The sequence below is a fragment of the Oncorhynchus masou genome, chromosome 17, assembly GCF_036934945.1.
Source record: "Oncorhynchus masou masou isolate Uvic2021 chromosome 17, UVic_Omas_1.1, whole genome shotgun sequence".
Lineage (NCBI taxonomy): Eukaryota > Metazoa > Chordata > Actinopteri > Salmoniformes > Salmonidae > Oncorhynchus > Oncorhynchus masou.
Window position 1 is genome coordinate 10,042,717 of NC_088228.1, and position 26,471 is coordinate 10,069,187.

Below are 26,471 nucleotides of genomic sequence, written 5' to 3' on the forward strand. Positions count from 1 at the left end.
GTGTGTCGTGTCTTGTATCCTCTCTGGTGTGTAGTGTCTTGTATCCTCTCTGGTGTGTCGTGTCTTGTATCCTCTCTGGTGTGGAGTGTGCTGTATCCTCTCTGGTGTGTAGTGTGCTGTATCCTCTCTGGTGCGCCGTGTCCTGTATCCTCAGTGGTGTGTCGTGTGCTGTATCCTCTCTGGTGTGTTGTTGGGGTACATCCACACCGTTCTGTTGTTGGGGTACATCCACACCGTTCTGTTGTTGGGGTACATCCACACCGTTCTGTTGTTGGGGTACATCCACACCGTTCTGTTGTTGGGGTACACCCACACCGTTCTGTTGTTGGGGTACACCCACACCGTTCTGTTGTTGGGGTACATCCACACCGTTCTGTTGTTGGGGTACATCCTCACCGTTCTGTTGTTGGGGTACATCCACACCATTCTGTTGTTGGGGTACATCCACACCGTTCTGTTGTTGGGGTACATCCACACCGTTCTGTTGTTGGGGTACATCCTCACCTTTCTGTTGTTGGGGTACATCCTCACCGTTCTGTTGTTGGGGTACATCCACACCGTTCTGTTGTTAGGGTACATCCTCACCGTTCTGTTGTTGGGGTACACCCACACCGTTCTGTTGTTGGGGTACACCCACACCGTTCTGTTGTTGGGGTACATCCACACCGTTCTGTTGTTGGGGTACATCCACACCGTTCTGTTGTTGGGGTACACCCACACCGTTCTGTTGTTGGGGTACACCCACACCATTCTGTTGTTAGGGTACACCCACACCATTCCAACACAAAAAAGCTGCTTTTTAAAATACACTGCTCAAAAAAATTAAGGGAACACTAAAATAACACATCCTAGATCTGAATGAATGAAATATTCTTATTAAATACTTTTTTTTACATAGTTGAATGTGCTGACAACAAAATCACACAAAAATTATCAATGGGAATCAAATGTATCAACCCATGGAGGTCTGGATTTGGAGTCACACTCAAAATTAAAGTGGAAAACCACACTACAGGCTGATCCAACTTTGATGTAATGTCCTTAAAACAAGTCACAATGAGGCTCAGTAGTGTGTGTGGCCTCCACGTGCCTGTATGAACTCCCTACAACGCCTGGGCATGCTCCTGATGAGGTGGCGGATGGTCTCCTGAGGGATCTCCTCCCAGACCTGGACTAAAGCATCCGCCAACTCCTGGACAGTCTGTGGTGCAATGTGGCGTTGGTGGATGGAGCGAGACATTATGTCTCAGATGTGCTCAATTGGATTCAGGTCTGGGGAACGGGCGGGCCAATCCATAGCATCAATGCCTTCCTCTTGCAGGAACTGCTGACACACTCCAGCCACATGAGGTCTAGCATTGTCTTGCATTAGGAGGAACCCAGGGCCAACCGCACCAGCATATGGTCTCACAAGGGGTCTGAGGATCTCATCTCGGTGGCAGTCAGGCTACCTCTGGCGAGCACATGGAGGGCTGTGCGGCCCCCCAAAAAAATGCCACCCCACACCATGACTGACCCACGGCCAAACCGGTCATGCTGGAGGGTGTTGCAGGCAGCAGAACGTTCTCCATGGCGTCTCCAGACTCTGTCACGTGCTCAGTGTGAACCTGCTTTCATCTGTGAAGAGCACAGGGCGCCAGTGGCGAATTTGCCAATCTTGGTGTTCTCTGGCAAATGCCAAACGTCCTGCACGGTGTTGGGCTGTAAGCACAATCCCCACCTGTGGACGTCGGGCCCTCATACCACCCTCATGGAGTCTGCTTCTGACCATTTGAGCAGACACATGCACATTTGTGGCCAGCTGGAGGTCATTTTGCAGGGCTCTGGCAGTGCTCTTCCTACCCCTCCGTGCACAAAGGCGGAGGTAGCGGTCCTGCTGCTTGGTTGTTGCCCTCCTACGTTCTCCTCCACGTCTCCTGAGTTACGGGCCTGTCTCCTGGTAGCGCCTCCATGCTCTGGACAATACGCGGACAGACACAGCAAACCTTCTTGCCACAGCTCGCATTGATGTTCCATCCTGGATGAGCTGCACTACCTGAGCCACTTGTGTGGGTTGTAGACTCTCATGCTACCACTAGAGTGAAAGCACCGCCAGCATTCAAAAGTGACCAAAACATCAGCCAGGAAGCATAGGAACTGAGAAGTGGTCTGTGGTCAACACCTGCAAGAACCACTCCTTTATTGGGGGTGTCTTGCTAATTGCCTATAATTTCCACCTGTTGTCTATTCCATTTGCACACAGCATGTGACATTTATTGGCAATCAGTGTTGCTTCCTAAGTGGACAGTTTGATTTCACAGAAGTGTGATTGACTTGGAGTTACATTGTGTTGTTTAAGTGTTCCCTTTATTTTTTTGAGCAGTGTAGTTCATTAAAACGTTTGGATGAAAAGGTATTTCTCTAATATTGTAATAAATTATAGGTCATATTTAATAGAAATTTGGAGACACTGGACAGTTACTTTACAACCAAATCTCTATTTTGGATTTAAATGGCATGTTATAGAAGGGTCCAAACACGTTTTTTGTTGGGATTTCACGTTTTTGAGAAACACCCCAAATAGCAAATCACTTCCTCAACGTCATTGTGTAGTATGGGGTCCCCAAAATGACATGAACAAAGGCAACAAAAAAAGAGTCATTTTTAAGCAACTTATTCCTCGATTGTTAACTAATAATGTGAAATGGGACCAACTGTTGAAACAATGTTTGCCTCAGGAGGAGAATATACCAGTTCCAGGTGAAAGGTGAACTGAAACCATTACCTCAGAATCTGTAACCTGGCCTACAAATCATACAGGTTTGCTCATTAACATGTCTGTCATCATTCTTGGAGGAAACACATATCTGGTTCTTGTTATTATTATAGAAATGTGATTTATAGATCTATCATTCTAATTGAAAGCAAGTCTAAGAAGGGGTAGATCAGTTCTATCTGTGCCATTTCTATGCTTCCCGTTTTAGGTTTTGTTTTTGTGTCTTTTACTTTGGGTTTTGTACACCAGCTTCAAACAGCTGAAAATACAATATTTTTGTAATGTAAAATATATTTCACAACGGTTTAGATGATTCAGTGATGCTCTACACTATACTTGCTTGTTTTGTCACAAAATGAAATTAGTCAAACTATTTACGTTTTTGCAACCAGGAAATGGCGGAGTGATTTCTGCATAGTGCATCTTTAAATGTTTTGCATTTTAAGTAATTTTGCAGACGTTCTTATCCAGAGCGACTTACAATTAGTATGTTCATCTTAAGATAGCTAGGTGAGACAACCACATGTCACAGCCGTAGAAATGCTCATAGAAACAGATTGTATATTTTAGCGGCACATTCAAAAGCTATGCTCTTATTCTGGACAGAGATGAATCTGGACTTCTCTCTTGGCGCTATACAAACCTTCTTTACTTAATGTTATGCCATATTCAACAATCATCAGACAGTCGTCTTTTGCGTGTGTACTGTAGTATTCCATTGTTCAATCTTACCTTCCGAGTTGCGCAGCGGTCTAAGGCACTGGGTTCGGGTTCGTTATTTGACTGGTGAATAGCAATGTATTTATCAGGAGTCGACCTCATTGAGTTAACCTGGTCATTGGGGTTTCATAAAAATAGTCCCTTTGGCTGTGCTTGGCCCAAGGCCCTTTACTGGGTGTCTCCTAACCTGTCCCTCTCCCTACTCCCCCTCTACTTCACCTCTCTGGTTGGACACTGCAGAGTACCTCAATCCCTCCTTCCTTCTGAAGAGCATCTTGGTTTTCCACTGCTTGTATCATAATGATGGACACATTTTGTTTAAAGCAGGGATCTCGTGACCTGGGGGCCAACGTCACGTCTTTCAGTGGGGCCCACAAAACGTAGTGTGTCAGACCGATAGTTTGAGACCCCGGTGGAGAAACACGACCCTGTTTAATCACTTCTAGGATTGCTATGTCACGTCTTATCACCTTTGATACTTGACACCAAGCGTCAACTGTGGAGGGGGTGGGGCCACAAGCTAGCGTCATCATACTTTTTCTCCGTACTATTGGCTCTCTCTCTCTTTTAATCACTCTCTGTCTTGCTTGTGATACCAGTAACTGTGTAACGTTACTTTAGGGGCGGCAGGGTAGCCTAGTGGTTAGAGCGTTGGACTAGTAATCGAAAGTTCGAATCCCCGAGCTGACAAGGTACAAATCTGTCGTTCTGCCCCTGAACAGGCAGTTAACCCACTGTTTCTCGGCCGTCATTGAAAATAAGAATTTGTTCTTAACTGACTTGCCTGGTAAAATAAAGGTAAAAAATAAATTAAAAAAAACTCCATTGTATACTGTCATGCAATTTAGTCACACAGTGGAACCAAGAGTCAGAGGACTACACTGACTACAGGAAGAGAGGAAGAGACAGTCTATCCTCTGAACAAGCCAATCTTGTGCCATCACACAGTTGGCCTCTGGTCAGGGATAGGGCACTCAGTGGCAGGGTGTGTTTTTGTGTGTGTGTGTGTGTGGTCAGAGGGGTGTGAGAGTGTGTGTGTGTGGTCAGAGGGGAGTGTGTGTGGTCAGAGGGGTGTGTGAGTGTGTGTGGTGAGAGGGGTGTGTGAGTGTGTTTCTGGTCAGAGGAGGGGTGTGGAGGGAGGAGGAGGAGGAGCAGGGGAGATGATGATGGAGAGAGGAGGAGGCGCAAGGGAGAGAGAGGAGGTGCAGGGGAGAGGGAGGAGGAGCAGTGAGATGATGATGAGGGAGGAGGAGGTGCAGGGGAAATGATGTACAACCAGGTCTCCTATCTGCCACAGCAGCAGAGTGCACTTTGACTTCAGTAAGAAGGTGTAGGGGAGAGGGAGGAGGGAGGTGTAGGGGGAGGGAGGTGTAGGGGGGAGGGAGGAGGGAGGTGTAGGGGGAGGGAGGTGTAGGGGGGAGGGAGGAGGGAGGTGTAGGGGGGAGGGAGGAGGTGCCTTAGGGAGGAAGTGCAGGGGAAACGATGTACAACCAGATCTCCTATCTGTCACAGCAGCAGAGTGCACTTTGACTTCAGCGAGGTCCCTAATTAAGCCCCCTCCTCCACTACCAGGTGACTTTCTTATTTTCTCTATTTCATATTTTTTTCTAGGTGTGTGATAGTTTGTAGAATGGTTGTGTAGGGTAACCGGGATCCTGGGACTGTCCCGGGAAAACGTCACATTTCCTGAAAACATTTCAATGGCAAGATCTAATGCAATTCCACAAAATACAAAAACATCCACAGCTGCAGATTAGCAAAAATAAAGAAATGGCACAATATCCAGACAGGTTGTAGCATGGAAGCTTTTAGCCTAGCGTATTTAGTTCACACAGTCACCATAAATGCAAAGCACACACATAATTGACACTGCTGGACTGCACACGAGACCCGAATGCAGTTAGAAAACCCTACATGAAACCCCCAAGTGTAGCCTATAAAACCACAAGACCCGAAAGCAGTTAGAAACCCCTACATGAAACCCCCACGTATAGCCTATAAAACCACGAGACCCGAATGCAGTTAGAAAACCCTACATGAAACCCCCACGTATAGCCTATAAAACCACGAGACCCGAATGCAGTTAGAAAACCCTACATGAAACCCCCACGTATAGCCTATAAAACCACGAGACCCGAATGCAGTTAGAAAACCCTACATGAAACCCCCACGTATAGCCTATAAAACCACGAGACCCGAATGCAGTTAGTAAACCCTACATGAAACCCCCACGTATAGCCTATAAAACCACGAGACCCGAATGCAGTTAGAAAACTCTACATGAAACCCCCACGTATAGCCTATAAAACCACGAGACCCGAATGCAGTTAGAAAACCCTACATGAAACCCCCACGTATAGCCTATAAAACCACGAGACCCGAATGCAGTTAGAAAACCCTACATGAAACCCCCACGTATAGCCTATAAAACCACGAGACCCGAATGCAGTTAGTAAACCCTACGTGAAACCCCCACGTATAGCCTATAAAACCACGAGACCCGAATGCAGTTAGTAAACCCTACATGAAATCCCCACGTATAGCCTATAAAACCACGAGACCCGAATGCAGTTAGAAAACCCTACATGAAACCCCCACGTATAGCCTATAAAACCACGAGACCCGAATGCAGTTAGTAAACCCTACATGAAACCCCCACGTATAGCCTATAAAACCACGAGACCCGAATGCAGTTAGTAAACCCTACATGAAACCCCCACGTATAGCCTATAAAACCACGAGACCCGAATGCAGTTAGAAAACCCTACATGAAACCCCCACGTATAGCCTATAAAACCACGAGACCCGAATGCAGTTAGTAAACCCTACATGAAACCCCCACGTATAGCCTATAAAACCACGAGACCCGAATGCAGTTAGAAAACCCTACATGAAACCCCCACGTATAGCCTATAAAACCACGAGACCCGAATGCAGTTAGTAAACCCTACATGAAACGCCCACGTATAGCCTATAAAACCACGAGACCCGAATGCAGTTAGTAAACCCTACATGAAACGCCCACGTATAGCCTATAAAACCACGAGACCCGAATGCAGTTAGTAAACCCTACATGAAACCCCCACGTATAGCCTATAAAACCACGAGACCCGAATGCAGTTAGTAAACCCTACATGAAACGCCCACGTATAGCCTATAAAATACCGTGTGCCTCCTTTTATCTGTCATTGTGACTCTTCAGACAGTCACACATTTGATAGGCCTAAGCAATTCCCTACATAGTCATCTCTTGTCACAATTCAGAGGCATGAGGGGAAATGATATATTCTCCTGTCCTAGAGCCTAGGCTATTTTATATCCAGTCCCCTATCCCACTGAAACCCCAATTCCCGACTCCGGTCTCGCATGAAAATTCCTAACTTCATTCTGTAATCCATAGGCAGCATTATCAAAGCACATCTCTTTCCTAGTCATGTCGAACCGCTATGACGTTTCCAACGCTTCTTTCGGCTGTTTCTTACTTGCTGCGGATATGAGAGCTTCGGTGATCAACAAACTGTATGAGAGAATAGATATGGATATTTTTTAACAGTGTTTTCCCCGTTAAGATGCCTTTATATTTAAACTAGGTTCACACTTCATCTTCCCGTTTTTCAGAAGCTGATCTGTCATCAACTTGATTTAGACAAATATAGGAGATATTTTGTCATTCGCTGGAGGTGTTCTAGCAAGTTTAGCAATTTTGGTCATTTGACTTTTGTTTGACTGCATTTTCAAAGTTTGTATGATTCGACAACGCTCTGTTTTTCGAAATATCCTACATCTGAAATGCGCTGAATTATTAACTGAGGAACACGATAACCCTCGGGATTTTATGAACAACCTGTTTCGCAATTCACAACAATGTCATTGGCGTTCAAAGACTGTTAATCTATCATCACTAAATATCCGTTTGATTTGCTCTGAAGGCTTTTCATAGTGGCGCAGCGCCCCTCGTATTTGAGGACAACCCTGGCGTAGTGACCATATCTTTGTTTTAAACACTTTAGATGGGCGCTTCCGATTTTTGCGGTATTTCCCGGGACACCTTCGGGATAAATATGAATTATTCCCGGTATTGAAACTTGGTAGATTTTCAGGAAAATATTAATCCTGATTGTGTTATTTCAGACAGGATCCCCTTTGCACAATAAGGAAAAATCTGCTTCCCCAGTCCCCACAACTGAATCCTCAGACCATTGAATAAATAGTGTTATGCTGTACATGGCTCTACCTCACAGACCTTTGGGTCCTTGAAAAGCACTATTCAAATATCATATATTGTTAAGAGGTTGAGGCACAACAAGGATGCTGTAGTAGTGAAAAGATCCTTGATCCATAGAACAACATAGCCAATATATCTGATCAGACTACTGGAAATCTCATTTGTCATGACCTGATTGGCTAAGTCATTATTTGTCTAGACCTGATTGGTTAAGTTATTATTTTGTCTTGACCTGATTGGTTAGTCATTATTTTGTCATGACCTGATTGGTTAAGTTATTATTTTGTCCAGGCTTGATTGGCTAAGTCATTATTTGTCTTGACCTGATTGGCTAAGTCATTATTTTGTCATGACCTGATTGGTTAAGTTATTATTTTGTCATGACCTGATTGGTTAAATTATTATTTTGTCATGACCTGATTGGCTAAGTCATTATTTTGTCATGACCTGATTGGTTAAGTTATTATTTTGTCCAGGCCTGATTGGCTAAGTCATTATTTGTCTTGACCTGATTGGCTAAGTCATTATTTTGTCATGACCTGATTGGTTAAGCTATTATTTTGTCCTGCCTGATTGGTTAAGTTATTATTTTGTCCTGACCTGGTTGGTTAACTTATTATTTTGTCTTGACCTGATTGGCTAAGTCATTATTTTGTCATGACCTGATTGGTTAAGTTATTATTTTGTCCTGACCTAATTGGTTAAGTTATTATTAGGTCCTGACCTGATTGGTTAAGTAACCCAAGACAAATTACCACTGGACAATTTTACAGTACTTTACTCTGTGAGTCTCTGCTGTGTGTAAGCCTAAAATAGGTCTATTTCTCTTTCTCCGATGTCCTAGCTTCGATGTGGAGAATGGCCCGTCTGCGTGTTGCAGCCCCTCGGGTCTCCAGGCGTCCCCTGGCTCCGGCCTGGTCCTGCACCCCAACCTGGGGGCCCACGGGCAGCGCCGAGAGTCCTTCCTCTACCGCTCCGACTCGGACTACGACCTGTCGCCCAAGTCTCGCGAGTTGTCCCGGAACTCCTCTATCGTCGGAGAACTGTGAGTCCGCTTGACACATCCTGACAAATATACTGTATTGGAATAGATTTGCATCTTGTTCCAATGTGTATATGCTTAGCTCACTCATATCACTCAACCCTGTTGAAACCCAGGGAAAGGTGGTTGGTTGTAATCACATTTTATTACTATCCAACCAAAGGCTTTTATTGGCGAAGACATTTATTTTGAGGGATTTATCAGGGTTTATATTTGAATCACTGTTTATCCCATGTTGATTGCTGTTCTTCAGGCATGGAGAAGACCTGATCGTGACCCCCTTTGCTCAGGTAAATATATTCTCTACTTGTGACTCTGCATGGAAATACATTTTCAGAAACGTATGGATTGTATTATTTAAGAAACAAAAAGACCTTGGAATGATCACATGTAGGTGAACGTTAGATGTGCTCTGGCTTTAGGTTCTTGCCAGTCTCCGCACGGTACGGAACAACTTCACCACCTTGACCAATGTACAGTGTACCTCCAAGTAAGTGTTCCTACAGTTGTTGTTTTGTCATAGGGGTGTGATGTATTATTGTGCACCTGTACTAAAATGTAAATACTTCACCAACACGTGTCACTTGGTGTCACCAGTGTGCCACAGAATGAACCTTTTGGGTGTTAAGGCTTCAGCCAACCACAAGGTGGCACTTGGGTCCAGTTGATTTCATGCTGAGACACCACACCACCATACTGTATGTTGTAACACAGACACCACACCACCATACTGTATGTTGTAACACAGACACCACAGACACCACACCACCATACTGTATGTTGTAACACAGACACCACAGACACCACACCACCATACTGTATGTTGTAACACAGACACCACACCACCATACTGTATGCTGTAACACAGACACCACACCATCATACTGTATGCTGTAACACAGACACCACAGACACCACACCACCATACTGTATGTTGTAACACAGACACCACACCATCATACTGTATGTTGTAACACAGACACCACACCATCATACTGTATGCTGTAACACAGACACCACACCATCATACTGTATGTTGTAACACAGACACCACACCATCATACTGTATGTTGTAACACAGACACCACACCATCATACTGTATGTTGTAACACAGACACCACACCATCATACTGTATGTTGTAACACAGACACCACACCATCATACTGTATGTTGTAACACAGACACCACACCATCATACTGTATGTTGTAACACAGACACCACACCATCATACTGTATGCTGTAACACAGACACCACACCACCATACTGTATGCTGTAACACAGACACCACACCATCATACTGTATGCTGTAACACAGACACCACAGACACCACACCACCATACTGTATGTTGTAACACAGACACCACACCATCATACTGTATGTTGTAACACAAGCCATGTCTTATTTTACAAGGATTGATTGTACAAAACGTGTCTTAGTTTGTATCGCTGCCAAGCATGTCTACTGTTGTACTTGTAATGTTGAAATCCAAGTAGTTATGATGTATGTAGATATGAATTGTTAAAGCATATCGACAGATATGATATTACCGTATATACACTGAGTGTAGAAGACATTAGGAACACCTGCTCTTTCCGTGACATAGACTGACTGACCAGGTGAATCCGGATGAAAGAAGCTATGATCCCTTATTGACGTCACCTGTTAAATCCACTTCAGTCAGTGTAGATGAAGAGGAGGAGACAGGGTTAAAGAAGGAGTTTTAAGCCTTGAGACATGGATAGTGTGTGTGCGCCATTCAGAGGGTGGATATTTAAGTGCCTCTGAACGGCGTATGGTAGGGGGGCCCAATAGGGTGCACTTTAATATCAGGAAGATGTTCCAAATGTTTTGTACACTCAGTGTATATTGTAGTGTGTGTATGAGAAGTGTATGACACACCGAACAAAATTATATAAACGCAACAATTTCAACGATTTTACTGAGTTACAGCTGACATAAGGAAATCTGTGAATTGAAATACATTAATTAGGCCTTGGTCTATGGATGTCACATGACCGGGCAGGGGAACAGCCATGGGTGGGCCTGGGAGGGCAAAGGCCCAGCCAATCAGAATACATTATTTTCCCCCATAAAAGGACGGAAGGGCATAAATAAATACTCCTCCGTTTCATCAGCTGTGGCTGGTTTCAGTCGATCCTGCAGGTGAAGAATCTGGATGTGAAGGTCCTAGGTTGGCATGGTTACACGTGCTCTGCAGTTGTGAGGCCAGTTGGATGTACTGCCAAATTCTATAAAAGGACGTTAAGATAGAGAAATTAACATTCAATTATCTGGCGACAGCTCTGGTGGCATGCCAATTGCACAATCCCTCAAAACTTGAGACATCTGTGGCATTGTGTTTTGTGACATTTTAGAGTGGCCTTTTCTCATCCCCAGCACAAGGTGCACCTGTGTAATGATCATGCTGTTTAATCAGCTTCTTGATATGCCACACCTGTCAGGTGGATGGATTATTTTAGCAAAGGAGAAATGCTCACTAACAGGGAAGTAAACACATTTGTGCAGAAAATGAGAGAAATAAGCTTTTTGTGCATATGGAACATTTCTGGGATCTTTTATTTCCGCTCATGAAACAAGGGACCAAAACTTTACATGTTGAATTTATATTTTTGTTCAGTATAGATACACACAGTAATATCAGGTAGATATATTTCAAAACTTCACATACAATAAGATAAGAGTCTTAAACAACCACTGTCTGTATGCAAGGCAAAGTGATTGTATCAATGAATAATCAATTGAGTACTAAAATACTCAATACTTAAGCTATTACCTGTTGAAAACAATGACCTGTGAGTCAAACTCTGCCTTTAAAACCTATTCTAGTATAGGTTTTAAAATTGGGTTTTAAAGACAGAGTTTGACTCACAGGTCATTGACTGTTGTATGTCCTTCAGACCATGAGTCAATATTGACCACAGACATGTGGATATGAGGGTTACCTCAGAGCTCATAGTAATGAATGATAAGTAACTCCATTCAGATACCATCAAGGTAAATATTTAAGAATAAGTGTACACTTAAGAGGGCGAGAGACAAAGTGTGTGTGTGTGTGTGTGTGTGTGTGTGTGTGTGTGTGTGTGTGTGTGTGTGTGTGTGTGTGTGTGTGTGTGTGTGTGTGTGTGTGTGTGTGTGTGTGTGTGTGTGTGTGTGTGTGTGTGTGTGTGTGTGTGTGTGTGTGTGTGCAGTCCTTTTAATCCAGATCCTATGTTTCTCTCCTCCTCTCCCCCTTTTTAGGAGATCACCTGCTGGCCCCCAGCCTCCCATCACCAGAGTCTGTCAGTCAGGTGAGCTCTCTGATGATGCCCATTCCAACGTTTCAAACTCCAAACACTGTATACTTAACCCGTTCCCGTAGTCACATTACGTTAATGAGGAATCACTGAAATGATGAAATGAAGTTTTTTTTTAAGTTCATTTTGAATTCACATTCAAAGGATGAGTACACATTCTATGACTTGCTGTATAAGCATTCAAACATACTCATGGTATTACACGAAGGTGGTCATAGAACATTTGTCAACTTTTTTTTTTACAGAAAACCAGAAACATAAGTGTATGATGCCAAAAGGAGGGTGTTTTGGTGCCAAAATGAGGGTGTTTTGGTGCCAAAAGGCAGGGTAATTTGGTGCCAAAAGGAGGGTGATTTTGTGCCAAAAGGAGGGTGATTTCGTGCCAAAAGGAGGGTGATTTGGTGCCAAAAGGCGGGGTAATTTGGTGCCAAAAGGAGGGTGATTTGGTGCCCAAAGGTGGAGTAATTTGGTGCCAAAAGGCAGGGGCATTTGGTGCCAAAAGGCGGGGTAATTTGGTGCCAAAAGGAGGGTGATTTGGTGCCAAAAGGCGGGGGCATTTGGTGCCAAAAGGAGGGTGATTTGGTGTCCAAAGGCAGGGTAATTTGGTGCCAAAAGGCAGGGTGATTTGGTGCCAAAAGGAGGGTGATTTGGTACCAAAAGGTGGGGTAATTTGGTGCAAAAAGGTAGGGTAATTTGGTGCCCAAAGGTGGAGTAATTTGGTGCCAAAAGGCAGGGGCATTTGGTGCCAAAAGGCGGGGTAATTTGGTGCCAAAAGGAGGGTGATTTGGTGCCAAAAGGCAGGGGCATTTGGTGCCAAAAGGAGGGTGATTTGGTGTCCAAAGGCAGGGTAATTTGGTGCCAAAAGGCAGGGTGATTTGGTGCCAAAAGGAGGGTGATTTGGTACCAAAAGGTGGGGTAATTTGGTGCAAAAAGGTAGGGTAATTTGGTGCCAAAAGGCAGGGTGATTTGGTGCCAAAAGGCAGGGTAATTTGGTGCCAAAGGGGGGGGGGGTGATTTGGTGCCAAAGGGCGGGGTAATTTGGTGCCAAAGGGCAGGGGGATTTGGTGCCAAAAGGAGGGTGATTTGGTGCCAAAAGGTGGAGTGATTTGGTGCCAAAAGGTGGGGTAATTTGGTGCCAAAGGGCAGGGGGATGTGGTGCCAAAAGGTGCGGTAATTTGGTGCCAAAAAGTGGGGGGATTTGGTGCCAAAAGGCAGGGGGATTTGGTGCCAAAAGGCAGGGGGATTTGGTGCCAAAAGGCAGGGGGATTTGGTGCCAAAAGGCAGGGGGATTTGGTACCAAAAGGCAGGGGGATTTGGTACCAAAAGGCAGGGGGATTTGGTGCCAAAAGGCAGGGGGATTTGGTGCCACAGACAGAGACTGACAGGCAAATAAGACAGAGCCAAAGGGGGAGGGATGGAACACAAAAACGTGGACACTGGACATAAAAACAAGCTGCCCTCCAGTCCTGGGTTCAAATTGTAGTCGTTTTCCTTTCAAACACTGTGTGTTTTCATTGAGCTTCCCTGGCTCAATGGAACCAATGACATCATTCCAAAAGTGCAAACGCTGCCCGTCTAACACTCCAGACTGGCTCAAGTATATGTTAATTGAAAAGAAAACAAACTATTTGAACCCAGGTTTGCTCCCCTTAAGGCTGAAGGGTGCAATGTCATAATCACAGAAAATGAACTGTGGTGACTAAACAACAACACAAAACTTCCCCTGCCCTGGATGTCACAATCAGAGATGAGATAGAAATTCTGAAAAGAGAAAAAGTGAAAGACAGAAGAAGCGGTTTCTCTGCCCAGCTGGAGGATGGAAAGGTGAAGGAAGAAGTGATGAAGCGAAAGGGGGATGTTTTGGTTTCCTGTTTGGTGGGTCTGTCCAGGTCCATTGACGTCAGGCTGGCCCACATACGGCCCCTCGGCACTTCCTATCACCACAGATGTGTAGACGTTCAGGAAAAAAATACAAGATAAGACAGTTCTGAGGAGTGTTGAATTGTACTTCCCTCGTGTGCACACGCAGATGCAGGCACACATACCGCCACACCAACTCTGAGGAAAAGGGTGTGCTGAAACGAACCAATGGAGGGTGCAGTACCCACAAGTAAACACAATGATGAAGATACAGACACTGTACAGATACAAAATGGAAAGCTTGGTGTATAACTTCCGCCGCCGACATAGATAGCCGGAGCCGACAGAGACGGCCGGAGCCGACAGAGACGGCCGGCAGAGATGGCTGGAGCCGACAGAAACGGCCGGAGCCGACAGAGACGGCCGGAGCCGACAGAGACGGCAGGCAGAGACGGCCGGAGTCGACAGAAACGGCCGGAGCCGACAGAGACGGCCGGAGCCGACAGAGACGGCCGGCAGAGATGGCCGGAGCCGACAGAAACGGCCGGAGCCGACAGAGACGGCCGGAGCCGACAGGGATGGCCGACAGAGATGGCCGGAGCCAACAGAGACGGCCGGAGCGGACATAGACGGCCGGAGCCGACAGAGACGGCCGGAGCCGGGAGGGATGGCCGACAGAGATGGACGGAGCCAACAGAGACGGCTGGAGCTGACAGAGACGGCTGGAGCCGACAGAGACGGCTGGAGCCGACAGAGACGGCCGGAGCCGGCAGAGACGGCCGGAGCCGACAGGGATGGCCGACAGAGATGGCCGGAGCCGACAGAGACGGCCGGAGCCGACAGAGACTGCCGGAGCCGACAGGGATGGCCGACAGGGATGGCCGACAGGGATGGCCAGAGCCAACAGAGACGGCCGGAGCCGACGGGGATGGCCGGCAGAGATGGCCGGAGCCGACAGAGACACCCGGAGCCGACGGAGATGGCCGACAGAGACGACAAGGATGGCCGACAGAGACGACCGGCGCCGACAGAGACGGCCGGCAGAGATGGTCGCCGAGCTTCGCGTTCTCAGGAAACTATGCATTATTTAGTTTTTTTAATGTATTATTTCTTACACTGTTACCCCAGGAAATCTGAAGTTTTATTACATACATATATTGGATATAAGAGCAACGTCAACTTCCCAACATTATGACCAGGAATACGACGAAGCGGATCCTCTGATTGGCCCACCATCCAGGAAATTGGATCGGATCCCAGCCGGCGGCCCAAAACAACGGCGCTGCAGAAGGGGCAGAAGAAGAAGGGGCAGAAGAAGCGGTCGGAGTCGGTACATCCACCTGGTTTCTTCACGCATGGCACCGACAGAAACAAACATCTCTCTGGTAAGAAGAAGGGCAGGGGTGGATGCCTTGTGATTAACAAGACGTGGTGTGATCATAACAACATACAGGAACTCAAGTCATTTTGCTCACCTGACCTAGAATTCCTTAAAATCAAATGTCGACTGCATTATCTACCAAGAGAATTCTCCTCGATTATAATCACAGCCGTATATATCTCCCCCAAGCAGACACATCGATGGCCCTGAATGAACTTCATTTGACTCTATGTAAGCTAGAAACCACATATCCTGAGGCTGCATTCATTGTCGCTGGGGATTTTAACAAGGCTAATCTGACTCCCTAAATTTTATCAGCATATCAAATCCGCTACCCGGGACGAAAATCCTGGACCATTGTTACTCTAACTTCCGCGACGCATATAAAGCCCTGCCCCGCCCTCCTTTTGGAAAATCTGACCACGACTCCATTTTGTTGCTCCGAGCCTATAGACAGAAACTTAAACAGGAAATGCCCGTGCTCAGGTCTGTTCAACGCTGGTCCGACCAATCTGATTCCACTCTTCAAGATTGCTTCGATCATGTGTACTGGGATATGTTCCGCAGAGCGTTGAATAATAACATTGATGAATACGCTTATTCAGTGAGTGAGTTTATTAGTAAGTGCATCGGTGATGTTGTACCCACAGCAACTATTAAAACCTTCTCCAACCAGAAACCGTGGATTGATGGCAGCATTCGTGCAAACCTGAAAGCCCAAATCACTGCTTTTTATCAGAGCAAGGCGACCGGAAACATGACCGAATACAAACAGTGTAACTATTCCCTCCGCAAGGCAATCAAACAAGCTAAGCGTCAGTATAGAGACAAAGTAGAGTCGCAATTCAACGGCTCAGACACGCGAGGGGTCTGCAGTCAATCACAGACTACCAAAAGAAATCCAGCCCCGTCATGGACCACGATGTCCTGCTCCCAGACAAACTAAACAACTTCTTTGCTCGCTTTGAGGACAATACAGTGCTAACGACACGGCCCGCTACCAAAACCTGCGGACTCTCCTTCACTGCAGCCAACGAGTAAAGCTTTTAAACGTGTTAACCCTCGCAAGGCTGCCGGCCCAGACAGCATCCCTAGCCACATCGTCAGAGCTTGCGCAGGTCAGCTGGCTGGTGTGTTTACAGACATATTCAATCAATCCTTATCCCAGTCTGCTGTTCCCACATGCTTCAAGAGGGCCACCATTGTTCCAGTTCCCAAGAAAGCTAAGGTAACTGAGCTAAATGGCTATCGCCCCGTAGCACTCACCTCCGTCATCATGAAGTGCTTTGAGAGACTAGTCAAGGACCATATCACCTCCACCCTATCTGACTCCCTAGACCCACTTCAACTTGCTTACCGCCCCAATAGGTCCACAGACGACGCAATCACACTGCACACTGCCCTAACCCATCTGGACAAGAGGAAAATCTATGTAAGAATGATGTTCATCGACACAGCTCAGCAATTAACACCATAGTACCCTTCAAACTCGTCATTAAGCTCGAGACCCTGGGTCTCGACCCCGCCCTGTGCAACTGGGTTCTAGACTTCCTGAAGGGCCGTCCCCAGGTGGTGAGGGTAGGAAACAACATCTCCACCCCGCTGATCCTCAACACTGGGGCCCCACAAGGGTGCGTTCTCAGCCCTCTCCTGTACTCCCTGTTCACCCATGACTGCGTGGCCGTGCACGACTCCAACTCAATCATCAAGTTTGCAGACAACACTACAGTGGTATGCTTGATTACCAACAACGACGAGACGGCCTACAGGGAGGAGGTGAGGGCCCTCGGAGTGTGGTGTCAGGATAATAACCTCACACTCAACGTCAACAAAACAAAGGAGATGATCGTGGACTTCAGGAAACAGCAGAGGGAGCACCCCCCTATCCACATGGACGGGACAGTAGTATCCACATCAACTGGACAGTAGTATCCACATCGACGGGACAGTAGTATCCACATCGACTGGACAGTAGTATCCACATGACGGGACAGTAGTATCCACATCGACGGGACAGTAGTATCCACATCGACGGGACAGTAGTATCCACATCGACGGGACAGTAGTATCCACATGACGGGACAGAAGTATCCACATCGACGGGACAGTAGTATCCACATCGAAGGGACAGTAGTATCCACATCGACGGGACAGTAGTATCCACATCGACGGGACAGTAGTATCCACATTTCGGGACAGTAGTATCCACATCGACGGGACAGTAGTGGAGAAGGTGGAAAGTGTTATGTTCCTCACGGACAAACTGATTGGTCCACCCACACAGACAGGGCGGTGAAGACGGCGCAACAGCGCCTCTTCAACCTCAGGAGGCTGAAGAAATTACAACCGTAAGGCTCTCCAGAGGGTAGTGAGGTCTGCACAACGCATCACCGGGGGCAAACTACCTGCTCTCCGGGACACCTACACCACCCAATGTCACAGGAAGGCCAAAAAAGATCATCAAGGACAACAACCACCCGAGCCACTGCCTGTTCACCCCGCTATCATCCAGAAGGCGAGGTCAGTACAGGTGCATCAAAGCTGGGACCGAGAGACTGAAAAACAGCTTCTTTCTCAAGGCCATCAGACTGTTAAACAGCCATCACTTACATTGAGTGGTTGCTGCCAACATACTGACTCAACTCTAGCCACTTTAACAATTAACAATTGGATGTAATAAATGTATCACTCGCCACTTTAAACTATGCCACTTTATATAATGTTTACCTACCCTACATTACTCATCTCATATGTATATACTGTACTCTATAACATCTACTGCATCTTGCCTATGCTGTTCGGCCATCGCTCATCCATATATACATATTCTTATTCATTCCTTTACACTTGTGTGTATAAGATAGTTGTTGTGAAATTGTTAGATTACTTGTTAGATATTACTGCATGGTCGGAACTAGAAGCACAAGCATTTCGCTACACTCGCATTAACATCTGCTAACCATGTGTATGTGACAAATACATTTTTATTTGATTTATATCTGACGTACGCACACACACACACACACACATTATTCCACCCACGCTGTTTAAGACTAGCAAGGATTCCATCAAACCTATCTGGTTGTAATTCAGCATACTGATTCTTCTCCCAAAATTGTAGTAGGTGGTACATTTTACGTCCTCAAACCTTGACCCTAAATACCTTTGTAGGTACTGAACAAATGATGACAACTTTACTAACAAATCATTGTTAATACTGATTTGAACCAGAACAATGAACCAACGTGTCAATAGGAAGGAACTATGCTATCCAGGTCTGTCTTCTGTTTGGCAAAGCCGAATTTCATCGACAGGAAAAGGAGTTTTCCTGTTTTGCGTCTGTGTTTTGTTAGATTAGGCAGTAGTCTCTTTCAGAGACAGAGAGATAGAGAGAGACAGAGAGAGAGACAGATAGGGAGGGAGAGAGAGAGAGGGAGAGAGAGAAAGAGAGAGAGAGGGAGGGAGAGAGAGAAAGAGGGAGAGGGAGGGAGACAGAGAGACAGAGAGAGGGAGAGACAGAGAGGGAGAGACAGAGAGAGAGAGAGGGAGACAGAGAGAGAGTGAAAGAGAGACAGAGAGAGGGAGACAGAGAGAGGGAGACAGAGAGAGGGAGACAGAGAGAGAGGGAGAGAGAGAGAGAGGGAGACAGAGAGGGATAGCCAAGGGAAACCGTCTGGATAATGGTACACTTTTAGAAAAAAAGGTGCTATCTTGAACCTAAAATGTTCTACCTGGAACCAAAAAGGGTTCTCTTGTGGGGACATTAGTCGAATACTATCACGGCATGTAAGCTAGTTGAGGGATACGTGGTTTGGTCTGAAAACATGAGCTGGAATTGTGGCAAGCTGGCTTGTTAATCTTCTTAAGAGGGTATCGTTTTTACTGAAGCCCTTTGAGCAGCCTCTTAGAAAATGAATGTTTACTGTACCAGTGACTGTGTGAATGGGACCCTTAGGGATGTTTATACAGTCTCTCTGTCTTTCTAATGCCATACAAAGGTACTACTTAGAATGCATGCCCAATAAGTTACTTAATTGTACTAGTGTGGACTTTAGAACAGAGTATGTGTCTTGAAGAGTTTGTATTTGTGTAGGGTTTGATGGGGAAGTCGTAACCGAAGATATTTCCGAAGTTTCTCAGGTGTTGGGTAGAATGTTTGTGCATACTTTGTGCGCGTGTGTGTGTGCGCGTGTGTGTGTGCGTGTGCGTGAATGTTTGTGTGTCAGACAGACCTCAGTGTGAGACTCTTTGTATGTGCACAGTGGAAGCGGCTGTGTGTTTACATCTGTGCAGACAGACTAAACCAGAGTTCCTGAACCTGCCCCCCCCCCCCCCCTGAAGTTTTCTGAGGCCAGAAAATCTTATTGTTTTGGGGGAAATAAAAGACTGTTTAAAAAAAAATTAAAACAGCAAATCAGATTTTTTATCTTGTAAATCTGTTCCAAGTATTCCCACACGTAATAGGGAGACGTGATCGTATACAAATGGAAGCAAGGTTTGAAATGATGATGTTTTAGTCAAATATTACATCTGTTTGGGCTTCTTGCGCTCAATTTTCAGTCTCCAAATGATTTGTAAATATGTTCCTGCCCCCCGACCATCCGCTCAAGAAATAATACGGCCCTCGACTGAATCTAGTTGATGGCCCTTTTACCTCTACTGTAGTCTACTCTGCTTCATGTTGATCTCAGTATGCCTTTTCCCAGCGTTGTTCAGACACAACACACATCACTCTGTGAAATGAGTTAACTCAACAAGACAACACATTCCTAGCCCAGAAACCAAACACACATGTGACTGTTTGCGTAGTTTCCCATGGGTGTGGGCCCCACTCAAAACATTGGTCATCCACCTTTTGTTTGATATTGTAAACTACGTCATGAGAGGATAATTATTGCGGAATGTAAAGTGGGTTACTGAAGCTGGGTGGTTTATTCCTTCAAATTCTGCTTTGATGTCACTAAAGCAATTACAGACAAGTATATGCAATTATAGGCAATTCAAATGTGTATATATACAGTGTGCCTAAATTGGGCATATTTGTGCATGTCCTCATTTTTGTGTGTGTGTGTGTGTGTGTGTGTGTGTGTGTGTGTGTGTGTGTGTGTGTGTGTGTGTGTGTGTGTGTGTGTGTGTGTTGTCGAGTCAATTGACAGCACATAAGACTTCACTCTCCAGTCCGTTATACAGGAGTCCCGTCCAGCGTTAGTTAATTGTTCATGTGAAATCCCTGTTGTTTCTGTATTGGGCCCAGAGGACAGGGATCCTGAGGTGTGAGTGTATTTGTGGTGGGGAGGATGTCAAACTCAGCAGACTCGACTGTTATTTTGATAGTTTAAAGAAATTGTGCCGCATTTGTAAACTCAAATTCCCCCATTAAGCCAGTTGATGAACTGATGATTCAGTGGAGGGGATTTGTGTCAATTTCCCCAATCTACTCATCAGCTGTCCACATCTTGACATAAATGTTGTAGGTGAAGGTGCTTATTGCTTTAGTGTGTCCATCTCTCCTCTGGATGATTCCTAGGTGATCAGGACAGGTCTTCTCCTCACGTCTCTATTAGAACAAATCAGTCGAACTGGCTGAAGGTGGAGGCCTCTCTCTCTCTCTCTCTCTCTCGCCCACACGCTTTGTCTCTCTCTCTTTCTCTCGCCCACACGCTCTCCCTCTCTCTCTCTCTCTCTCGCCCACACGCTTTGTCTCTCTCTCTCTCTCTCTCTCTCTCGCCCACACGCTTTGTCTCTCTCTCTTTCTCTCGCCCACACGCTCTCCTTCTTTCTCTCTCGCCCACACGCTCTCCCTCTTTCTCTCTCTCGCCCACACGCTCTCCCTCTCTCTCTTTCTCTCACCCACACGCTCTCCCTCTCTCTCTTTCTCTCACCCACACGCTCTCCCTCTCTCTCTTTCTCTCACCCACACGCTCTTTCTCTCTCTCTCTCGCCCACACGCTCTCCCTCTCTCTCTCTCGCCCACACACTCTTTCTCTCTCTCGCCTACACGCTCTGTCTCTCTCTCGCCCACACGCTCTCTCTCTCTCTGTCTCTCTCTCTCTCCCTCGCCCAAACGCTCTGTCTCCCTCTCTCTCTCCCTCGCCCACATGCTCTGTCTCTCTGGGCAGGAGGCTGACCCACACCCCAGTCTTGAAACTGGGATGATTTGCTGTTGTCTGTCTCTTTCTGTCTCTCTCTCTGGCCATCAGGCCCAAGTGTGGAGGACAGACTAACACAAACAACCAAAGGGAAGTGTGTTTGTGTGACTGCTTGTGACTCTCTCTGTTGTGAGAGAGGGGGGAGACGTGAGCTTGCAGATACTTCAGAACCATTTACTTTCTTCCAGCCAGACTAAGTCAAACGTACTTTCATAGTCTGGGTTGTGTTCATTTGGGAACAACGTTTCAGAGAGTACCTCCCTGTTTCACTTACTTTCCTCCACTTTGTGCCTACTGAACATGACTCCCGTAGACCCGATTTTGTTTCCCTCCTAAGTGTCATGGTTAAGGTGAAAAACCAAATGCAAAGGAGGAAATAATCAAAGCATATAACATCAATGGAAATAATATAACATAGAACAATATACACTCAGTGGCCAGTTTATTAGGAACACCCATATCTAGTACCGGGTCGAATCCCCCTCAACCCAGTCCTGAACAGACTGAATTATTTGGGGTGTGTAACCGCACAATTGGTATCAAGGGACCTAAAGTTGGATGTTTTTTGTTTGTTTCACCATTCTCTGTAAACCCTAGACACTGTTGTACGTGTTAACCCCCAGGAGGCCGGCCGTTTCAGCAATCCAACAGTAACTAAATGCCGTCTGCCTGCTTTATACAGCCACGACTCACTGTCTGTAGGAGTGAACCATTTGGACCGCTCTTACAAACAGTAAGTAATTGGCTGTGGATTGCTGTATAAAGCAGGCATCAAGGCATTCAGTTACTGTTGGATTGAACGCTAGAATGGGCAAAACCAGTGACCTAAGTCACTTTGAGTGTGGCATGATCAGCGGTGCCAGGCGCACCGGATCCAGTATCTCAGAAACTGCCTACCTGGGCTTTTCAAGCACGATAGTGTCTACAGTGAGAATGGTGCAACAAACAAAAGACATGGCAAGAATCATGCTAACAGACAAATAATGGCCCAGTACAACAGTACAACAGTACAACAGTGCAACAGTGCAACAGTACAACAGTGCAACAGTGCAACAGTACAACAGTGCAACAGTACAACAGTACAACAGTACAACAGTGCAACAGTGCAACAGTGCAACAGTGCAACAGTACAACAGTGCAACAGTGCAACAGTGCAACAGTGCAACAGTACAACAGTACAACAGTACAACAGTACAACAGTACAACAGTACAACAGTACAACAGTGCAACAGTGCAACAGTACAACAGTGCAACAGTACAACAGTACAACAGTACAGTGCAACAGTGCAACAGTGCAACAGTGCAACAGTACAACAGTACAACAGTGCAACAGTACAACAGTACAACAGTGCAACAGTACAACAGTACAACAGTACAGTGCAACAGTACAACAGTGCAACAGTACAACAGTGCAACAGTACAACAGTACAGTGCAACAGTACATCAGTACAACAGTACAGTGCAACAGTGCAACAGTACAACAGTACAACAGTGCAACAGTACAACAGTGCAACAGTACAACAGTACAACAGTACAACAGTACAACAGTGCAACAGTGCAACAGTGCAACAGTGCAACAGTACAACAGTGCAACAGTACAACAGTGCAACAGTGCAACAGTACAACAGTACAGTGCAACAGTACAACAGTGCAACAGTGCAACAGTACAACAGTGCAACAGTACAACAGTGCAACAGTACAACAGTACAGTGCAACAGTACAACAGTGCAACAGTACAACAGTACAGTGCAACAGTACAACAGTGCAACAGTGCAACAGTACAACAGTACAGTGCAACAGTACAACAGTGCAACAGTACAACAGTGCAACAGTGCAACAGTACAACAGTACAGTGCAACAGTACAACAGTGCAACAGTACAACAGTACAGTGCAACAGTACAACAGTACAACAGTACAACAGTGCAACAGTGCAACAGTACAACAGTGCAACAGTGCAACAGTGCAACAGTACAACAGTGCAACAGTGCAACAGTACAACAGTACAACAGTACAACAGTACAGTGCAACAGTGCAACAGTGCAACAGTGCAACAGTACAACAGTGCAACAGTACAACAGTACAACAGTACAACAGTGCAACAGTACAACAGTACAACAGTGCAACAGTACAACAGTGGTGTGCAGAACGACATCTCAGACTGCACAACTTGTCGGTCCTTGTCACAGTTTTGCAGCAGACGACCACACCGGGTTCCACTCCTATCAGCTAAAAACAAGAAGAAGCTGCTCCAGAGGGCACACGATCACCAACACTGGACAATTAAGGAGTGGAACATACCTGGAACATGACAGCGAGTTCAGTTTACTTGAGTGGCCTGGTCAGTCCCCAGACCTCAACCCAATAGAGCATCTCTGGGATGACATGCAACGGGCTGTCCCCAGACCTCAACCCAATAGAGCATCTCTGGGATGACATGCTACGGGCTGTCCCCAGAACTCAACCCAATAGAGCATCTCTGGGATGACATGCAACGGGCTGTCCCCAGACCTCAACCCAATAGAGCATCTCTGGGATGACATGCGACGGGCTGTCCCCAGAACTCAACCCAATAGAGCATCTCTGGGATGACATGCGACGGGCTGTTCCCAGACCTCAACCCAATAGAGCATCTCTGGGATGACATGCGACGGGCTGTCCCCAGACCTCAACCCAATAGAGCATCTCTGGGATGAAATGGGACGGGCTGTTCCCAGAACTCAACCCAATAGAGCATCTCTGGGATGACATGCGACGGGCTGTTCCCAGAACTCAACCCAATAGAGCATCTCTGGGATGACATGCGACGGGCTGTTCCCAGACCTCAACCCAATAGAGCATCTCTGGGATGACATGCGACGGGCTGTTCCCAGAACTCAACCCAATAGAGCATCTCTGGGATGACATGCGACGGGCTGTTCCAAGACCTCAACCCAATAGAGCATCTTTGGGATGAAATGGGACGGGCTGTTTGCAGCATGAATGAACCGTCGTCCAATCTGCAGCAACTGCGTGATGCCATCGCGTCAGCATGGACCAACATCCCTGTGGAACGTTTCCCACACCTTGTAGAATTCTCTGAAGAATTCAGGTTGTTCTGGAGACAAAGGGGTCCAACCCGGTACAAGATGGGCATACCTAATAAACTGTCCGGTGAGTGTATACCTATATAACATTAATAATTTATTGCTTAGTTTTTTTTAAACATTGGTATCCAGCCGCCCTATACAAAGGCAATAGATTTAAACTTTAAGGCTCTCCAGTTAATATTTATTAGCTTTTACTCTAAGCACTTCTTTCTCAGAAGTCAAACGCTTGTTTATGTGATATAGTTACTCAGGACTCAGAGTTCTTTCCTGAGCACATGACCTGAACAGGAAAAACTCCCAGCCCCATGTTATAGTACCTTTACTGAGTTTTGGTGAATGGCTACTGCTCTGTCCTGTAAATGAACTGGTACATAGCATGGCCCATATCATTTAACTAGGAAAGTCAGTTAAGAACAAATTATTATTTACAATGATGGCCTACCCCGGCCAAACCCGGACGATGCTGGGCAAATTGTGTGCCGCCCTATGGGACTCCCAATCACAGCTGGTTGTGATACAGTCTGGATTCCAGGGTGTCTGTAGTGACGCCTCACTGAGATGGAATCTAACCAGGGTGTCTGTAGTGACTCCTCACTGAGATGGAATCTAACCAGGGTGTCTGTAGTGACTCCTCACTGAGATGTAGTGTCTTAGACCGCTGTGATGCAACCTGAAATCTAACCAGGTTGTCTGTAGTGACTCCTCACTGAGATGCAGTGTCTTAGACCGCTGTGATGCAACCTGAAATCTAACCAGGTTGTCTGTAGTGACGACCTCTAGTACTGAGATGCAGTGTCTTAGACCGCTGTGATGCAGCCTGGAATCTAACCAGGGTGTCTGTAGTGACTCCTAACTGAGATGCAGTGTCTTAGACCGCTGTGATGCAACCTGAAATCTAACCAGGTTTTCTGTAGTGACTCCTCACTGAGATGCAGTGTCTTAGACCGCTGTGATGCAGCCTGGAATCTAACCAGGGTGTCTGTAGCTTCTCCTCACTGAGATGCAGTGTCTTAGACCGCTGTGATGCAGCCTGGAATCTAACCAGGGTGTCTGTAGTGACTCCTCACTGAGATGCAGTGTCTTAGACCGCTGTGATGCAGCCTGGAATCTAACCAGGGTGTCTGTAGTGACTCCTCACTGAGATGCAGTGTCTTAGACCGCTGTGATGCAGCCTGGAATCTAACCAGGGTGTCTGTAGCTTCTCCTCACTGAGATGCAGTGTCTTAGACCGCTGTGATGCAGCCTGGAATCTAACCAGGGTGTCTGTAGTGACTCCTCACTGAGATGCAGTGTCTTAGGCCGCTGTGATGCAACCTGGAATCTAACCAGGGTGTCTGTAGCTTCTCCTCACTGAGATGCAGTGTCTTAGGCCGCTGTGATGCAACCTAGAATCTAACCAGGTTGTCTGTAGTGACTCCTCACTGAGATGCAGTGTCTTAGGCCGCTGTGATGCAACCTGGAATCTAACCAGGGTGTCTGTAGTGACTCCTCACTGAGATGCAGTGTCTTAGGCCGCTGTGATGCAACCTGGAATCTAACCAGGGTGTCTGTAGCTTCTCCTCACTGAGATGCAGTGTCTTAGGCCGCTGTGATGCAACCTAGAATCTAACCAGGTTGTCTGTAGTGACGACCTCTAGCACTGAGATGCAGTGCCTTGGACCGCTGTGATGCAGCCTGGAATCTAACCAGGTTGTCTGTAGTGACTCCTCACTGAGATGCAGTGCCTTGGACCGTTGTGATGCAGCCTGGAATCTAACCAGGTTGTCGGTAGTGACTCCTCACTGAGATGCAGTGCCTTGGACCGCTGTGATGCAGCCTGGAATCTAACCAGGTTGTCTGTAGTGACTCCTCACTGAGATGCAGTGTCTTAGACCGTTGTGATGCAGCCTGGAATCTAACCAGGGTGTCTGTAGTGACTCCTCACTGAGATGC

At 46.4% G+C, this 26,471-nt stretch overlaps 1 protein-coding gene across 2 annotated transcripts in view; it reads left to right on the forward strand.

The window, feature by feature from the left end:
- LOC135558417 (3',5'-cyclic-AMP phosphodiesterase 4B-like) overlaps nucleotides 1-26,471 on the forward strand; it is a 111,184-nt gene that overhangs the window by 47,621 nt on the left and 37,092 nt on the right. The window contains exons 4-7 of one of the 2 annotated variants that reach the window (XM_064992203.1): nucleotides 8,545-8,745; nucleotides 8,996-9,032; nucleotides 9,165-9,232; nucleotides 12,007-12,056. In XM_064992203.1, the coding sequence (XP_064848275.1) occupies nucleotides 8,545-8,745; nucleotides 8,996-9,032; nucleotides 9,165-9,232; nucleotides 12,007-12,056 (356 nt within the window). Of the gene's footprint in view, nucleotides 1-8,544; nucleotides 8,746-8,995; nucleotides 9,033-9,164; nucleotides 9,233-12,006; nucleotides 12,057-15,125; nucleotides 15,308-26,471 lie in introns of those variants that run through there. The other variant, XM_064992202.1, reaches the window with a different exon arrangement.